We start from the raw sequence: 18,297 nt of genomic DNA, 5'->3' as shown, positions 1-18,297 counted from the left end.
AAGCTCCAGGTTCCTATTGCTTACACTCAAAGACACACACTTCTTGGGGCCAAGGACCACGCTGTCAGGGGCCGCTGAGGACACTGGGTCTGAGGGTCGTGGCAAACCTAAGCTGGCTTCTGCAGGTGAAACGCTGCCTCCCAGGGGCAGGCGGTGGGCTGCTCTAGCCCTGGCCCACCCTCTTGGAGTGTGGGTGTTTGTTCAAGCCCCAGCCAGGACAGAGACCCCTTGTTCATTCCCAGACCTCCGTCACACAGCAGCCCAGACCACCAGCCGCACTCACAAACCTCAGCCCCTCCGGGATGCGGGACAGCAGTCAATGTGTCTGGCTCTCAGGCGTAGCAGGCCCTGCTCCCTTATCCTGCCCGGAGGGCACTAAGGTCTGGGAGGTGACAGGGAAAACTGCTGGGGGCCCCGGAAGCAGCAAGTCTCAGCCCCACACTACGCAGAGCTGCAGACACCCTGCCTTCAAAGCAACTGAGGCCCACACTTGCTCTCTCCCCGAGGACGCCCCCACCCCTTGGTTCTTCATCTTGGGCCCAACAGCGGGTGGGGAAGCCCCAGCAGACGACCAGATGAGACCACAGCACCGGGCACCAACGTTGGTTTTAATGGCATCAACACCCAGGAGGTCGCACGTCAGTTCTCGCTGGCAATGTCTAGGGGTGAGGGGCTGTGGCCTCCAGTCGGCCCCACAGCCTTCGAGAACTGGCTGCCCGGTCCCACCCGCTTCCCGTCCCGCCCCGCTGAAAAAACACGAAACGATTGCACTGACAGACAGACCCCAGAGTGCCCGGCCTCCCACACACCCACGGGGCTGTCAGAGCCAACCAGGACTTTGGCGTCACTCGGTGGTGGCCCAGGGCTGCGCCCAGGATAGTGTTTATCAAACGTGACACAGGTTCGTTAACAAACGGGGGCTCTGGAAGGTCTACTTCTGTGGCTGTAAGAGACTCTCATCTCTCATGGCTTCTCTCGGAGCTACCGGAAGTTGGGCCTGGATAACGCTGTGTAGGTTGGTCGGTGTATTTGTAAGGAATGTGTAAGGCATTTTGGTAAGTTGAACAGTAACTTTTTTCCACAGAGGAGACTCAGACAGAGGTGCCCTCCTTTGAGCTGCTGCCGTCCTCCTGTGAACAAAGGCAGGTGGCGTGAAGGGGGGCTGGGCCACGAGCCACAGCAGAACCCCCTGCCCTCCCCCTGGGCCATCGGTCCCTCCCCGGACTGACCCCCTCAAGCCACTCCAGTCCCTCGGAGAACAGGAGCCACAGACCCCCGGGGCTGGGGGACAGGGAGGAGTTGGTGGGAGCCGAGGGGAAACCATCATCCTGCAGGGCAGGGGCTGGGGCGCTGGCTAAGGGGCCCACACAGGTACAAAGTGAAGACCTGGGCCAGCAGGGAGACCGGCAAGGGAACCCCAGAAGGGTGGGTGCTGGGCTGGGTGGGCTGAAGCACTCGTGAGGAAGTCTCTGGCCCCACTACCTCTGCCCAGCTCTGCCTCTCCCAGTCCTGCCTCCCCTGGGGCTCCCGGCCCAGTGCTCCCAGCAGCTCGGACTCCTCCCGCCCTGCTTTGGGGCCAGGCACGCACTGTCTTTTCCAGCTGTTCCTGCAGCTTCTTCACTGTGTCCTTCTCCCTTGCCAGCTGCTCCTGGGTCGTCTTCAGAAGCTCCTGCAGTTTGGTGGCAGCACGTCCCAGGTCACTTGTTAACTTCTTCTCTTTTTCTAGTCTCTCCTGATGGTCAGAAGGTTGACGGGGGTCAGCCCTTGCACCAGTGGGAGGGCCACCCCAGCGATGCCCACAGGACCCTGATGCCAGGGGCTGGAGCCCTCTGGGGACACAAGGAAGGCAACTGCTGGTCACCCAGAGACAGGTGGTGACCACAGGGAGGAAATCGCCCATGCTGCCCGTCAAGGCTGTGTCCTGCGCCCTCAGCACCACCAGGAGACCTTCCTGGGGCAGGAGCCATCTACTCTGCACTGTCCGAGGCAGCACAGGAGACACACCTGACTACTGAGCGCCAGACATGTGGCTGAGGAACGCACTTCCCGTTCTCCATGATTCACATTTCAACAGCCACCCGGACTAATGGCTGCCATGTGACCATGTGACACTGCAGGGCTAGGAGCCCCCACCCCAGCCCCGGGGAGTGACAAGGGGAACCAGTGCCGAGGGCAGGTGCCGGCGGGGTCGGCTCTCCCCTTCCTGGCCCCTTTCCGAGGCCAAGAGTGGCCCCAGCCCCAGAGCAGACCCCACAGGTGTGACCCCCGCCCCAGCCCCTGCCTGCCTTCAGCTGGGAGGCCTCCTCTGTTTCTGAAGACTCTAGGGGGCCGGCTGTGCGGAGCTTCTCCAACTCTTCTTGTAACCGACACGCCGAGGTCTGAGCCTTGCCAGAGAGGGAAGTGAGACGTCTTACAAATGGCTGTGCTGTCAAGACCCTACTGAGCACGCTTGGGGACCAGAGGACACCCCCAGCCTGATGGAGCAACAGCTCCATCCTGTAGCTGGAATGAGTGGGACGGACTCACCAGTCCTGACCCCAGCCCCAGGCCCTCAAGACTCCTTAGGGATGCAGACCACCCACAGGGCTCCCAAGGTGCCTCCAGCCTGTGTTCCACCTGCCCGGGCCCCATCCACTGCTGCCTAGAAGGCCAAGGCCCAGGCCCAGCCAGGTGCTGCTGGGCACAGCCGAGGGGGGCAGGGCTGACCCACTTGTTCCCTGGAGATTCAGGGCCCAGGGACTGATGGGGGCTGAGAGTCACGAGGCAGGGCCTGACCTCCTCAAACTCAGCCGTGAGCTTCTGCCGCTGCGTCTGCTCATCCTCCAGGATGGCTTCTGTCCGCTCCAGTTGCGTCTTCAGCTGTGCAAACACCACAAACATAACCCGGCAACCCGGTGAGGAACCTTCCGGGGCCCAGGGCTCCAGCACAGGCCCCGCTCTCTAGCTGCTTCTAGCTTCCCCTTTCCTGGCCCAGTGCTCCCCTCGCTGGGGAGATGGCACCTTAGCCCCTGGTACAGACTTGGGTGTGGCTCAGGAGCAGCCGATGGGGCCTCTGCAACCTCAGGGGCCTTTAATGAGACTCACAGGACAAGAAAGATGCCTCCGAGCCCCGGCCCCACGGCCACAACCCCAGCAGCCACACCGCGGCCACCCCAGGGACAGCCCTGCCTCTCGGTGAGGGCTCGTGGTGGCTATCGCCAGGCTCAAAACTCTGGAGGGTGAATATCCTGCTAGCGATGTCCCAGCCAGGGCTGCAGTGGGAGACAGTCCCCTTCGGTGGCTGCAGACCCTGCTCAGGGCTGCTCCCCCAGCCCAGTAGGTGCAGACCCCAAATCGCGGACTCCCTCTTCGAGTCCTACCTCCCCCCACTCCTCCAGCCTCTCCACCTGGCCACCTTCCTGTCCCGTGCTCTGCGGCATTCTCCGAACCTGGGTGACCCACTCGGGGCAAAGCAGGTGGGATGGAGAAGCAGCGGAGGCCGGAGCAGCCGGTGTGGGGTTTAGTCAGAACAGGGGCAGCAGAACCTGCATTCTTCCTGGGGTTAGTGATGTGTCTGGGGACCGGCTCACCACCCTAACCTGAGCAGGGTCCTGCTGGGCTGGGGGGGCCTCTGGGGAGGAAGCTGGGGCCCCAGCTATGTCACCATCCTCTACGTGGCTCTTCATTTCACTCAACTGCTGCCTGACCTGGAACAGGAAGGGGTGGGTTTGCAAATGCACGGCCAGTCGCACACCTACCATGCTCACTCCTGCAGGGACCCCCTCGGAGGACCGTGGCTGCTCTCGACAGCCAAAGTTCCTTCAGGGGACCTGGCTTAGTAACTGTGACTTAAGTCTGGGTCCCCCCCAGACCCCCCGCCAACCTGAGCCAAACCAAGGCCACCAAACCTCTGGGCTAATGAGACCCATGTGCTCTGCTCCAAGCCCAGCCGGAACGGAGGCCTCCCTGGGAGTGAGGGGAGCCCTGATGAGCACGGCCCACAGAGCAAATGAATCCCAATGGAATGGGGGGGTGGCCGCCACGCTGTCTGCACTCCCCGTTTCTCCTTCAAGGACGCAGTCCACTGCTCAGAGCCCTTTCTAGGGTCTAGAAAACATTGTGAGATGACATTCTTGCCTAACAAGGTCCCCCTATCCCTGAGCTCCATCACTGGGAGTGGGTGACATATCTGGTTGCCCCCAAACCACTGGGCCTGCAATTTGAAGGGCAGGTGTCACTTGAGAGGCTGGGGTAGAGGTTCCAACTGGAGACCTGGGTGGCGCCCTTGGCATAAGCTCACCAGGGAACATAGGTGGTCTTAGGCCCTGCGCTGAGGGGCCACCCCAGGTACGTGGGAACCCCACACATTCTTCCCTCCCTCTGAACAGCCCCTCCCAACACAAATGCCAAGCTGCACAGCTGGAAGACAACAGAAACTCCAGGGGGTTTTCTCTGCACACCCCCGGCCTGGGCCACACCCCCAGGGCCTGTCACCCAGACTTTGCTCAGCCAAGGCTTCAGTGAGTGGCCCCTAGACACAGGAGACCTGGCCTGGGCAGCACTGCCCTCTGGTGTTCTGGCCCGGGTAAGACCCGAATGACCAAGGGGGACCCAGGGTGTTGGGAGCGTGTGCCAGACTCACCGGCTGCTGCAGGGGGAATGCCAGCCCATTTTTATTTAAAATCTCCCAATTTCTCCCTGTTGACAACTAATTCAAGATTTAAAAAAACACTGCAGATCAAACAGAACATGTCTGCAGCCTCACAGGGTGCTGCGCACAGCACCAGTCTTGGGGCGGTACCAGATCCGGTGAGGCTGCGTGGAATCTGCCAAGGAGCTGGGACTTGGCATCAGACACCTGAGCTGAATCCCAGGAGGGACTCAAGAGGCCGCCTGCACAGGCAGAGCTCCTGTGGTCTGCCAACGGGGCTGCTCTCTGCACCTGGCACCGGGCGGGGCGTGGAGCAGGTCTTCCCTGCATGCCTGTGGCTTTCACTGAATTGATCTGAGCTGTCACTGAGGTGAGAAAAACCCACAGAAGGCACGGGACTTGCTGAGAGCCCCAGGGCGATGGGTGGCCAGGTCAGGAGGAACCCCCAGGCTTCCTGGTCTTGTGACGCCAGGGACTGCAATGTCCCTGATGCCCTCAGCTGACTACAATGGGCTCACAGGGAGTGCGGACACCCAGAGCTCTCACTACCTTGAACAGGGGACCAGGTAGCCAGGGGACAGGAGATGGAGTGGGAGCACGCTGGTCCCAACAGCCACAGGCCCAGCTCAGAGTTCTGGGTGAATGTGCAGGAAGGCCCCCAGAAGCTGGCCCCATGCTGCTCAATGGGTGACACTGTCCCTTCCCCAGACTTTGTTTATCTTTGAGTGGACACAGACGCATGACTGGCAAATGCATCTCACACACGCAACACCCCAGGTCACACTCCTGGCATGGGGACATGGAGGCCACCTACCAGGGCAAGCTCATCACTCTGTTTCTGGGCTTCGCTCTTGGCTGCATCGAGCTGAGATTGAGATTCTAGGAGAAGTTGCCTCAGCTTGGGAAGAAAACAGAGGCAGGTGATGGGAAGAAAGGAGAGAAAAGGAGAAAACCAGTCCCCGTGAGTTAGCGCCGAAACATAAAACCTAATACATCCACTTAACCAGAGCCCTGAGGAGGGTCACAGAATCGGGAGGGCACAGGGCTCGCCAGGCTTCCTACAGCTACGATTTCTTTTCTGAGGACTTAGGAAGAATGGTGTTCACTGCACACCTCTTTCAGACCTTCACAAATGTTTATTGATTATCTCTTGCAAAAAAGGACCAAAAGTTTGAGATTTTTGGTTTTTTTCAGAGATGGTCTCAATCTGTTGTCCATGCTGTTCTTGAACTCTTGGGTTCAGGCAATCCTCCTGCGTCAGCCTCCTAAGCAGCTGGGACTGGAGGTGCCCACCACTGTGCCTGGCTAATTTTTTTTTTTGGGTAGAGATGCGGTCTTGCTATGTTGCTCAGGCCGGTCTCAAATTTCTGGCCTCAAGCAATCCACCTGAGCCTTTCAAAGTGCTGGGATTACAGGCATGAGCCGCTGTACCTGGCCCAAAAGTTTGAGATTAAACCAGAATGGGATGCTGGATTTGTGCTTTCTGCTTCTGAAGAGCAGAAAACAGTAGCAGATCTAAATCTACTTCCCACCAGATATGACATCAGCAAGCCAGGCAGAGAATCCCCTTGTGGAGGGATAACCTAAAACGCCAAATGCCTCCGTCGGGGCAGGGCTGCCTGGCTCTGCCCCTGCCCTGGCTGGGAGGCTGCCTTTTTGAAACCTGCCCTGAGACACACCTCAGGTCTGACAGCCCAACAAGGGGCCTGCAAGGCTTCGGGCAAACCCGTGAGGACTCGGACTTCAAGGCTTATGTCAATGAAAGCTGCTCCCACAGGGCTGAGGAGAAGCAGCTCAGGGAGGACCATAGCTCTGCTGGGCAGGGGCTGCGCTCCTCAGAGGGCAGACTCACCCCTGCCACCTCCTTGGCGTAGTTCTGGCACTCGGCGCTGGCGGCTGCCATGTGCTTTTCCAGCTCTGCCTCCAAATGTGACGTGTGCTCCCTCACCTGGACAGACACACAGACAGGCACACACGTGCGCCAGCAGCCTCTGCTCAAAGGGCACTAACCCCAGGGAGCAGACTGGCCGGGGGATAGGTGAGGGCTGTCGGGAGATCCCTGAGGCCCATCAGCTACCAAGCGAATGAGAAACTAGTCAGTGGCAAGAGAACCCCTTACTGCAAGTGGCAGGCTGCACCTGAGCACTCCTGGAGGCTGACATACTCTTAGATTTACTTGCAAAGGTAGGTACCAAGGGTACCTTCTCCAGGGCTCCCTGTGGCATCTGAATGGGGCAGTGGGGTCACCTCGACTGTGAAGGCCGTGGCAGGAGCCCTGTTCACCAGGGCTGGGCAGGGCCCGTGGCTGTCTCAGGGTCCTCTGAGGTAGTAAATGTCTCTCGTTAAAGAAAAACAGGACACACAAGATCCCTGGGCTTGAGAGAGAATGCCTCCCTTAAGGCACACGGTCCATGAGGAAGAAATAAGTGAAGTGCCCTCTGCAATAATGTCACTTTCAAAGAGGCTCCGGGGACAAGAGAAAGAGTTCTCTGAGCCCCCACATACCTGGTCCGAACTTTCAAGTTCTCCTTTTAGCTTCTCTACAATCTCTTCGAGATGTTTCACTGTGACCCGTGACTACAAAGCAAGGGAAAGGCTCCATCAGACATGAGCGCCCGGGGCTGTCTCCTTCCGAGGCCATCTTGGGACCCGAGCAGGACTGACCCAACTTAGGAAGCCCCAGGGGTGCCCACCCCACCCAGCTGGGATGGTCACCCTGGCACCATCTGGCAGCGCCTTCCTAGGCAGTGGCCTCCTGGAGGACGGGCTGAGCTGTCATCCCACAACTGTGCTTCATAGAGTCGTGGAAAAGCCCCACCGAGACACACGAGTCTCGCAGGTGAGAGACAACCCTGTCAACTCTCCCCCGGGCTTCATGTGCTCCACGGTGCCGGGAGGCAGGCAGGGCGGCACATACCTTCTGGAGCTCCTCCTCCGCGGCGCCCACCTTGGCCCTCCACACCTGCTCCTCCTCCTCCACGCTCTTCTGCAGGTCTCTGAGCATGCCCTCCTGGGGGAAACCGAGGTGAGGCAGGGCCCTCTCCCTCCCGGCACGCGCACCACACAGCCACATCTTCCTGTCCCTGCAGCCCTGGTCACCTGCCGTGCTTCCCCTGCTGTGACTTCCTGAGCGCCAGCATTAGGTGGGGAGGGAAGGCAGCCACTGTCCTGGGAGGGAGGTCCTCTGGCCAGTGGGCCAGGGTGGCTGCAGTGCCACTCAAGGAAACGAGGTCTGTGACCTGCATGGGACCCCTAGGACGCTTGTCACTGCCGGGCTTTGCCACCGGCACCAAGTGTGTCAGTGGCCCGGGATGAGGAGCACGGGACGGGCCAGCCAGAGAGTGGCAGGGCTGGACTTGGCATTGCTCTTGGAGTCACAAAGAAAGGGAGTTCAACCTGGCTGTCACAGCTGCTTACCCCATCCTTCCCTTTCCCCTGCTCAGAGACCGGCCCCAAACCTTCACCTCGGCCCTCTCCTCAGCTTAGAAACAATGACCTCAGAGGGCACCACCCATTCCCTTTGCCATGCAGCCAAAGAACGGGGCCCAGAGTCACAAGGCCAGTGGGCTTTTCCAACACACCAGGCCACCTCCTGCCCCGTAGGCCCCGAGGCTCTCCTTCCCGGCAGCCTCCCAGGGATGCCCAGCTGACAGGTTCCCAGCGCTCACCGTCTCCGCCAGGATGCTGCGGTACTGGTCACACTCGGCCTGCAGCGTGCTCTGCGCCTCCTCGGCCTCCCTCAACTTGGAGGCCAGGTCCTAAGAGAGGGAAGAACAGGTGTCGTTAGCCACACACTGAGGTTTTTCTCTTGGCTTCCCGTTGAAACAACTCGGGGCAGCCCCTCTTCCTGGGCACAGGGGAGCCCGACAGAGGGCCCTTGCCAGGCAGCCACACGTACCGAGGAGGGCTCCGCGGGCGCTGGCGGGTGCTTCAGCAGCGTGGGGCCTTTCTCTTTGAGATCCTGCAGCCACTCGGTGTAATTCTGCAACAAAACACATTCGGTGAGACCCAGGGACGTTCCCTGGGAACCGTGAGGTCCCCGGGAACCACCCTCCCCTCCTACCTGTTGTGCCAAGACAGAGAGTTCTGGGAGCAGAGTCAGCAGGGCCTCCATGGTCTGTGCCTCAATCAGGTGGAGCTGCTTCTCCGATTCCTCCTGGGGTGGGGGCGGGGAAGAGCAGAAGGTTCAGCTGCGGAGATGTGGGGCACCTCCCCAGGTCTTACTGATATGCCCGGGTCTCTGCCCCAGAAATGGCACATCCTCAGCTCTTCAGGGAAGCGACAAGAATCGAAGGAGCAGATGAGGCTCCACGAGGCTGACTGTAAGCAGAGGGTTACCCAGCCTATGTCCGGCCCATTTCAAACACACTGAGCTCTGATGAAAGCAGCATACTGCGTCAGGCCAAGATGGCAAGTGCCAGCTCCCGGGACATCTCCCAGTAGGGACGGGGTCTCCACCAGCTCTCATTTCCTGAGCTCTCTGGGCGTGTGTGCATGTGTGTGGGAATTTGTGGGGGGGGCCCTGGTTGATGTGTGGGAGCCAGGGCAGGAAAAGGGGATAGGAGGACACTCATGGCCTCCAATGTTCTGGAATCTAGAGCTGTGATGGGGATGGGGGGTGAAGGCAGGGAAGCCGTGCGTCTGCTGGCGGCACCATGGTTAAGCGTTAGTGGCAGCCAGGAAGGGGCAACCCAGAGAAGCTCATCTCCAGCCACCCTGGAGAGGGAGGATCAACATTCCCCCTCTGCAGAGGGAGAAGCCGACTCAGAGGAGGCAGGGACTTTGCACCCTGTGCCATGCTGGGTCGGACACCCCTTCAATCCTCCTGGACGAAGAGCCAGCGGCCCCCATTCTAAGCACAGCAAAGAAAGGAAACAAAGGGGGCCTGAGGGAACCACGAAGCAAAGCCTAGGACCACAGCATCCCCGGGGAGAGAGGTGGGCCCTCCCACACCCCGAGGGGACAGCTGCTGGGGTCCAGCCTGTGTCTGGCCCTGCCACCACCTGGGCAGGCCTGGCCTGAGACCCAGGGCGGCCTCAGGAACTCCACCTGGATGAGAGTCGATGGAGTGTAACTCCCCCGAGCAGAGTCCTGGAATGTGCACGGAGGATGCTGACCATCGGACACCCAGCCTGAGCGCAGCGCCCTCTGGCCTGACGCACACCTGAGAAGCGGGCCCTTCCTGGCTGGCCAAGTTATGCACAGGTAGGGCCCGTGCCCCATGTGGACCCTTGACCTCACCACCACTGAGGCCTCCAGTTGTGAGTCAAGGCAAGCTGGAGACCCAGAGGCCACCTTCTATCTGGCTATGTGACCACAATCAAGTCAGGTGACATCTCTGGTCACAGCTTCATTTACCACATGGTAGCCAGACAGTTTCTGAGGTCACTGGAGGCTACAAGGCCAAGATTCTAGGAGTCTAACTATAGCTCTCACAGTGTGGCCTGAGGCCATCCTTCACCTCCTGCCCCAGCTAGTGGTCCTCATCTGACACAACCCTCGGGCTTCCTGGGAGTCGCTGCAAAGCTCCTGCCGTTGGGGCAGACATTCCCGTGAGGGAGGCTGGGAGGCCAGGCCCTTTCATGAGGTAGGAAAACGTGTGTGACCTCAAAGTGTGGGCGAGGCCTTTAGTTGTGGCTGCTGCTGGCCATGTCCCCTGGCCAGAGCCTCCTCACTGGCTCCTGAACAGCCCTGTGCCCCAGAGGCAACCCGTGGGCTCAGACACTGGGAGACGCCTGTACACATCCCACCTGGACGGTGTGGAGCGCGGGGCCAACGTGGCCCCCGATCCCCGAGTGCTCGCTACGAACAATGTCCTCCCCTCTGGGACTTAAAGACTCTTCATGGGACTGGGCACAGTGGCTCACGCCTGTAATCCCAACACTTTGGAAGGCCAAGGCAGGCAGATCACTTGAGGTCAGGAGTTGGAGACCAACCTGGCCAACATGGCAAAACCCCGTCTCTGCAAAAAATGCAAAAATTAGCCGGGCGTGGTGGCGCCTGTAACCCCAGCTACTTGAAAGGCTGAGGCGGGAGAATCGCTTGAACCCAGGAGACAGAGGCTGGAGTGAGCTGAGATCACGCCACTGCACTCCAGTCTGGGCGACAGAGCAAGACTCCGTCTCAAAAAAAAAAAAATACTCCTCCCGGAGCCCCTGGGCCACGACTCCAGAGGCCCAAGCAGCAGAATCACCCCGACAAAAGGACACACAACAGAAATAACACTACAACAGGTCACCAAGACAGTGCAGCCTCGGGCTCATGTCTCCAGTCCCACCCCAGCAGCTCTGCACCCTCAGCCAGAGGGATCAGCATGGAGAAGCCCATCAGCGGGGCACCCCCATCCCTCTCCCAGGGAAAGGAGCAAGTGAAGAAGGGAAGGAGGGCAGGGAAGGAGGTGGGAGGGGGGAGGCGGATGTAGAGCGGGGGTCTGGTGTGGACTCAGGAGCTCTGAGGCCAAGGCCACTTTGTGTGCACTTAGTGCGTCCTAGTGCACCTGTGCGTCTGTGTGTCCTAGTGCGTCTGTACGTCCTAGTGCCTCTGTGTCTGTCCTAGTGCATCTGTGCATCCTACTGCCTGTGTGTCTGTCCTAGTGCGTCTGTGAGTCCTAGCGTGTCTGTGCATCCTAGTGCATCTGTGTGTCCTAGTCTGTACATCCTAGTCCCTCTGTGTGTCTGTCCTAGTGCGTCTGTGAGTCCTAGCATGTCTGCACGTCCTAGTGCGTCTGTGCGTCCTAGTGCGTCTGTGCGTCCTAGTGCTTCTGTGCGTTCCTAGTGCCTCTGTGTGACTGTCCTAGTGCATCTGTGTCCTAGGGTAGCTGTATGTCTTAGTGCATTTGTGTGCCTAGTGCACTTTGCATGGTGGGAGTCTGAGTGTGGCCGGGCTCTGACCTTGGCCTGGGTCAGGGAGTGCAGCTTCTCCTTGCAGGCCTGCTCGGCCGTGGCCAGCGCCTCCATGGCCTTCCAGTTCTTCTCCCGGAGGTCCTGGAGGGGACACAGGCGAAAGGTCAGCAGCCTGCGCTGGTCAGTCACTGACACACCCCCACGAGCTGCCTAAGCTGGTGTCAGACAGGACAGGGCCCAGAGATCCTCCCTGATGCCACTCTGGCCCATAGAGGACCCGCCACGGGACAAAATGCCCTTTCCTTGGCCCATGACCATGGCGCCTGAACACAAGGCCTGGGTACCACAGACAGAGGTGGGTAGCATGGCACAGGGTGAAGAGGTGGCGCCTTTTCGATGAAGACATCCCTAGTCAGAGGGAGGAGGGCCAGCCTGTGACCTCAGAGGGAAGAGGTTCCTGCCACCAAATGGTTAGTGCTGATCCCTCGGGCCAGCTCTGGCGGAGCCTGGCACAGGGAGGCCAAGGCCAGGGCCTGCCTTGGGAAGCTGCAGCCTCTGCAGGGAGCAACCGGGCCAGCCAGCAAACCTGGCTCTGTGAGAAGGGGGCAGGAGGGTGTGGCCAAGGCCACACCGGGACAGCAGGCATGTCACCCGCCCAGCTTCTACACCCCCTTCTCCTGGGACCAGGATCCCTACTTATGGCGACCACGTGACTCAGGCCAGGCCACCGGCACACTGTCCCCACCCCAGGGATGACTCCACGCTTGAGCGAGTGGCGCAGGCTGATCCACAGGCGGTCAGCTCTGGGTCTTTGGTGGAACTCAGGGGTAAGCAGAAGCACCCCCCACACCCTGGATCCCCACAGCACAATGGGGTGTAGAAACACAACCTTGGCCCTCCTCTGAGTCCAGGGCGGGTGCCACACCGCAGAACCTTTCTCGGCCCTACTTGTGCTGCCCTGGCCCATCCATCCCCGCCTGTGCCTGCCGCACTCACATTGTTCTTCACTTTCTGCTGCTCGACAGCCTCCCTGAGCTCGGTGGCCTCCTTCTCCAGACCCGACACCTGGGACTCCAGCTCCTTGAGGCTGAAGGGACACAGCGAGGTCACCGCCCAGGCTCCAAGGGGCTACATCCCCCACAGATCCCACCTGAGGCCCCATCCAGGGAGGAACACCTTCAAGGCTGAACCATCTGGCCAGAGACAGTCCCCTACGGCTGCCCCCACCTCACCCAGCATGAGCTCCCAGGGAAGCCTGAGCAGCTCCTTAAGCGCCCCCCCCCCCCCCCCCATCCAGACCACTGACCCCAGAGCTGTCACCAGAGTCCTAGTTGGTGACACCGGAGAGTTGGGTTATCAGGCGAGGCGGAATCACGACCCTGCCCTCAGAGCTCTCCTGGGGCCCTCACAGCTTTTCCCTCCAATCCCTGCATCATGTGACAGCCTCCTCCAGCAAACCACCCCAAGAGTGTCCCCAGAAGAATGAGACCCCGAGTAAGAGGCGTCAGCAGGCCAGTGGCAAGGACACGTCGACAATCACCCCCTGGGCAGCCACTGCCCGAGTTCCAGAATATCTGGGGCTGAATCACTCCTCTCTACTCCAGAGCAGGATGACCCAGCCCACACACAGCTTTCACATCAGCTTTTTGAAGGAAATAAAACCACCAATTTCTGCCAGACACATCTGCATGACGCAAAAAAAATTCAAATTGATCCTAATTGCAACATGAGTTAATTATCCTAGTAATATGCTGTGTGGCCCAAGAATCTGATCTTTAAACACAAGAGCAAAACAACCACCTCTCTACCCCAACAAACACCGTCAGGAGAAACAAAGTTTGCCCATGCTTTTTGGGAAAGGAAGGTAGACAAGGTTTGGCTGTGGGTCTTTCTGGGCCCTCGGGGTGGCTGGCTCCCTTTCCCAGTCCCCAACCTGCAGAGCCCAATATCAGGGAACACGGGCTGTGGCCCGGGGATCTGCCTCTGCTCAGAGGCACAGGGGGAAGTGCTTCTTCCGTGATGAGGGCCAGGACAAGGGAACTTTGTGAGCTGATGGCCTAGGACACATCTGACCGCGTGTGAGGGAATGTAGGACATCCTCCATGCCTCCCCCACATGCTGCTTCACGGACCCCTAGCCACGGTGGCCAGGAGCTGCCTCCCGAGACTGTGGGCATGTGTTACAGGATGCGAGCCCCAGAAGTGATGGTCATAAGGACTCCGGCCCCTGGCTCGAGCCACCCCACCCAGGTGTTGGCTCCGGCCTTAGCAACAGCGAACAAACACTCCCCGAGCATGGCCTGGCACTGGTGCTGCTGACATGGAGGGAAAACAAGGTCTGGCCAGCGGTGAAGTCACCTCATAGATGGAGGAAAACAACCCTGAGACGCTGCCAGCTCTGCCCCGACGCCTCAAACCTGTGCTCCAGCAGCAAGCCTGAGTTCGCCATTCTGGGTTGTGCAACCATTTTTCCTGTTCCATTTCCTGACCTCAGCCCCTAAAATCCCTTGCTTATAGACACAGAACCTCTGACGAGTCAGTCCCTTCCCACAAGCGATGGATGGGTAGATGGACGGACGGCAGGTGGCAGGGGGTGCTCCCACCCTGGCTGAGGCCAGTCCAGAACAATGAGTTCTGGCTCCTTGAGTGTGATCATGGAGCTCTCCGCAAGGCTGCCTGCCTCACCCCCCAGGCCGGTCCCGTCTTCTAAATCACCGGGAAGATGGGGGAGGGAAGGGAGCCTCTGCAAGGGGCTCTTCTGCAGAGGACCTGAGCACCCTTCTGAAAACCCTGGTCCCCAAGGGTCTTTGGTCCCCCACGCTGAGGCTCAAGTGAGCAGGCAGGGCGCTTCTCCAGCTTACCGAGTCTGCTGCTGGTCAGCCTCCGCCCGGCTGGCCTGGAATGAGAGACAAAAGCTCCTTGGTCTCCAGGAGACTCATCTCATGCAGTGGGGTAGTCCACCCACCTGCTGGATGGAGTTCCCTTTCCTCCCCGCAGCCCCAGGCAGGAGGCTGACCTGGGCGTCCTGGGCGTCCCGCGCCTGGCCTGCCTCCAGCAGGGCCTCAATGGAACGGATTCTCTCTGTGAGCTGGGAGTTCTCCGCCCTGGCCTCCTGGAGCTGCCCGTGGAGACCACTCAGCTCCTCGCATTTGCTGCGCACCTCCGCCTCAGAGGACTGTAACTTGCTGTGCAGCTCTGGTACAGAGGAAGGGAAACAAGAGATGTTAAAAGGCTGGAAACCCCAGGGGTGGGGTGGGGTGGGCTGGGGGGATGCCCTCTTAGCACACGCGGCACACCGAGGACTTCCTCCTGCCTCCTCTGTGTGTCTGGGGCTCTTAAGACATACAACTGACCACTGGGGCCTCTTGTGAGCTGTTGAAGAAAGTGCCACTCTGGCATCAATCCTGAGAACTGTCAGTGTACAATGCAACGCTCTCAGGCCACTCATGAGAAAATGATGGAGACTAGAAATGGACTGCTGCTGAGGCTTTTAAAGATTCATCTTCTAGAAGACTCTAGCTCATACTAAGACCAGAAGTTCTTTAGAAAGTGGCTAAGTGGATCCCACTGCCACACCACCCCCATCTTCCTGGCTGGGTCCCCCCCAACCCCCAAGATCTCTTCACAGTCGAGAAAGGCCAGGGGGTGACTTTTCTGTCCTGGGCCCCTTTCTCCCCTTGAGGTATCCTCCTCCCCAGGTGACCTCAGACAGTCCCGTGGGTCTAAGTGTCATCTTCGTGCCTCTGAGGCTGCACGCTCTCCAACCCCAGGCTGTGCCATCTGCCACTTCTAAATGAAGCTCTAGTTAGACAACGCAAACTCAGCATCCCGACCTCCCAGGACTCCTCATCTTCCTCCCTCGCCCACTGCTGAAGCCTACGAGGCCACACCACCATCTGCCAAGTTGCCCTCCTCAGTAGCACCTCTGTGGCCACCTGGGCCCTGCCCTGTTGCCTTGGGCCTCGACAACTGCAAGGCTTCGTCCCTGGTCTCCTCGGGCCACTCCTGCCCCTCTGGTCTGTTCTCCTCCCGGTGCCAGTGTTCAGAAGCGCATATGAGACCGTTTCATCTCCTGCCCCAAGCACTTCTGTCACACTTTCCACAGTGCCCAAGCTCCTCAGAGGGAGGGTGACCTGGCCCTGCCCCGCCACCAGCCTTCTCCTTCCAGCCACACTTGTTGGCCCATTTCTCACACAGGCCGAGTCAGTTCATTCCCACCTCCGGACCCTGTGTCGGCCTCTTGCCATGCATCCCCTCCTGCCTCAGAGTCTCCAGGACCACACAATCTAAAGCCACGCCCAGGCCTCTGGAGCAGGGGCCGGCAAGCTGGGGCCGTGCCTCCCAACCTCCGTTTTTCCAGGTGGTATCAATGAAGCTTTCTTTGAACACAGCCAGGCCCCTGTTCACCCAGTGTTAATGGGCACTTTTGCCCAGTCTAAACCACTGTGGCAGAGCTGAGCAGTTGTGACAGAGACTGGCCAGAAGCATTCACCATCCATCCCTCACAGAAACAGTTGCCAACCCTGCCCTGAACACAGTCCCTGTGTAGACGGCCCTGCTGTGTAACCCTGTACTTGCAGGTGACTCTGCCGTGTACCCCCTAGTCCAGCCCAGCCCGGCAGCGACGGTGGTGCTTCGCCCGGGGAGTGGCTCGGGAAGCATTGGTGAGCCAAGGGCTGTGGGGCCCCTCACTGGCACCTTCAGCTCCCTTTCTCCAGAGGCTCTTGGCCCTCCATTCCTGTTACCCTTTCCATGACCAACTGGAGCAAGGGAACCACAGGCTGGTAAATCCCACCTGGCCTCCAGAGCTGACTGAGTTGGGAGAGTAGAAAGGCCCAGAACACACATTTAGCTGAGATGCCTCAGGACCTCCTTGGCTCACCCACAGCCAATGGGGACCCAGGCGTGGGAGGGAAGCAGTGACTTCGGCCCCCATAGGCTCCACCCCCACGCACACCCGGCCCTCACAGGCCTTGCCCCCTCTACTTCTAGCCCCTGGAGGTCCCATCCTCGCAGCTCCACCTCTGCATCTCTGGACAGCACCTACAAGCCAACTGTGCCCCCCGCCAGCCCCTGACTGGGCATAATCCCCTACTCTTTGACTTTCTGAGGGGCAGTCAAGATATCCGTGCTGCCCTCACCCAACAGGCCTAACCCACTGAGTTTCGGCACTGGAAGTGGGGCTGGGCCGGCATGCAGACCCCGCACCCTGCACTGACCCCCTGGCCCCACCGCCGCCGCCCTCACCGGCCATCTGCTGCTGTTGCTCCTGGGCCTTCTCTGCGTCCGCCCGGAGGCTGGCGTGGCTGCTCTGCGCGCGGCACAGCTCCTGGCCGACCTCATCCAGACGCTTCTGTAGGGCCTCCTCACTCTCCCTGTGGGATGCCTGGGGACGGGCAGGGGAGTGGGGCGGTGAGGATGTGGAAGGACCAGGCCCTCATCGGCTCTGTGATGGAGGCAGACAGAGCTCTTTACCCCACCAAAGCCCCGTGCAGTCTCTGGTCCATGCGGGAAGGAAATGCATCTCTCAAGGTCTAGAACCCGCACAGGCTTCACCTCGGCCAGCACCCTTTCAAGGAGAGAAGGTAGATGCCAGGGACCCACACTCATTTCCCAGTTCTTCTCTGAGTCCCTATTTTTACATTCTCAAGTGATTCATGAAGACGTGGTTACTGCAAGAGCCCAAAGATACTGATTCAGAGTAAATTAGCGACATTTCCCAATCCAGTCCTCGATTCCTCTCCCAGAGGCGGACAGCTTGGTGGGTCTCCTACCTGCAGCTCCATGTGTTACACACACGCACGGTGCACCACTGCGATCACGCTATAGGGCAGTGCTCTTAGTTCTCAGTGGAACCACATGGAACTGTCAGTGTTTGACCATTTTTACCTACAAAAATGGCAATTTCACATGGTTCAAAAGTATCTCAGAGACATTTCCTCACTCAGGACAGACAGGCCCACTGCACCCTTATTTACGAGCCACACAGAGCTTCAATGTTTGCCAAGTTCCCGACTCAGCATCAGGCAGGCTCTGGCAGTCCCAATCGGTGCTCCACAGGACACCCTCATCCACTTGCAAAGGATTCCCACACACTGGGGCAGAAGTGCTGGCCAAGGCCTCCATTTAACCAACCCTTTGGAGAACTCAGTTCTCCAAAAAGTCCAACCACTGATTATTCCTTACCAAGCTTGTCTAGGGGCAGAACCAGGTAAGAGGGGCATCAACAGACAACTGCTGTTTGACGAAGAGGCTGGGAGTTATCCCTCGTCAATGGCTTTACCAAGCTGATCCCATCCACATGCGTTTTCATTTTCTTTTAGGGCAGTGGCTGCACAACCTGGAGCTAGGGGAACTGCTCAGATGAGCAGCATCCAGGCAGAGGCGCAGCTGGAGCCAGTGAGCCATCGCCAAGGATGTGGCACTAGGCCGTGGTTCACGTGTACTGTGCAGTGAAAACTGGGGGCAGCTTTAGGATGGGCAGTGCTTTCTGCATTAGAACGTAGCAGGGATGACTCAGTTCCAACTCCTAGAGAGGAAAGGAAAGAAAGGAGTGACTGCAAGCTGCTCCCAGAATGCACACCTGCTTCTCCTCTGCCAAGCGTCCCAGGCAGGAGCCTGCCTTGCACCCACTGGTTCCAACACCCTCACACCTCTGCCTCGACCAAGATACTCTGGGCAGGGTCACTGCACAACCGGAAGAAAACACACCAGCTGCTGCTGCTTCTTTTCTTTAAGAAAAGGGACTCCAGCTCAGTCTGCAGGGAGACGGACCGCACATGCTCTTCCGTTTGTTACCAACATTGATTAGAACTCTGATTCCAGC

The 18,297-nt window shown here is 59.3% G+C and overlaps 1 protein-coding gene across 1 annotated transcript in view; it reads right to left on the bottom strand.

Annotated features, from left to right (window-relative positions):
* Positions 1-588: 588 nt before the first annotated feature.
* Positions 589-18,297, bottom strand: part of RRBP1 (ribosome binding protein 1) — a 68,244-nt gene continuing 50,535 nt past the window's right edge. The window contains exons 14-30 of the mRNA XM_031656022.1: positions 16,719-16,857; positions 14,488-14,666; positions 14,333-14,367; positions 12,469-12,559; positions 11,521-11,613; positions 8,694-8,786; positions 8,529-8,612; positions 8,299-8,388; positions 7,548-7,640; positions 7,136-7,207; positions 6,483-6,578; positions 5,445-5,528; positions 3,579-3,686; positions 2,776-2,859; positions 2,286-2,384; positions 1,589-1,732; positions 589-1,130 (exon numbers count right to left, since the gene is read on the bottom strand). Of these exons, the coding sequence (XP_031511882.1) occupies positions 1,092-1,130; positions 1,589-1,732; positions 2,286-2,384; positions 2,776-2,859; positions 3,579-3,686; positions 5,445-5,528; positions 6,483-6,578; positions 7,136-7,207; positions 7,548-7,640; positions 8,299-8,388; positions 8,529-8,612; positions 8,694-8,786; positions 11,521-11,613; positions 12,469-12,559; positions 14,333-14,367; positions 14,488-14,666; positions 16,719-16,857 (1,623 nt within the window). The 3' untranslated portion in view covers positions 589-1,091. The remainder of the gene's footprint in view (positions 1,131-1,588; positions 1,733-2,285; positions 2,385-2,775; positions 2,860-3,578; positions 3,687-5,444; positions 5,529-6,482; positions 6,579-7,135; positions 7,208-7,547; positions 7,641-8,298; positions 8,389-8,528; positions 8,613-8,693; positions 8,787-11,520; positions 11,614-12,468; positions 12,560-14,332; positions 14,368-14,487; positions 14,667-16,718; positions 16,858-18,297) is intronic.

This window comes from Papio anubis, chromosome 16, assembly GCF_008728515.1.
Source record: "Papio anubis isolate 15944 chromosome 16, Panubis1.0, whole genome shotgun sequence".
Classification (NCBI taxonomy): Eukaryota; Metazoa; Chordata; class Mammalia; order Primates; family Cercopithecidae; genus Papio; species Papio anubis.
The sequence above is the reverse complement of the archived record's forward strand: the minus strand, read 5'-3'. Positions and strand labels throughout refer to the sequence as shown.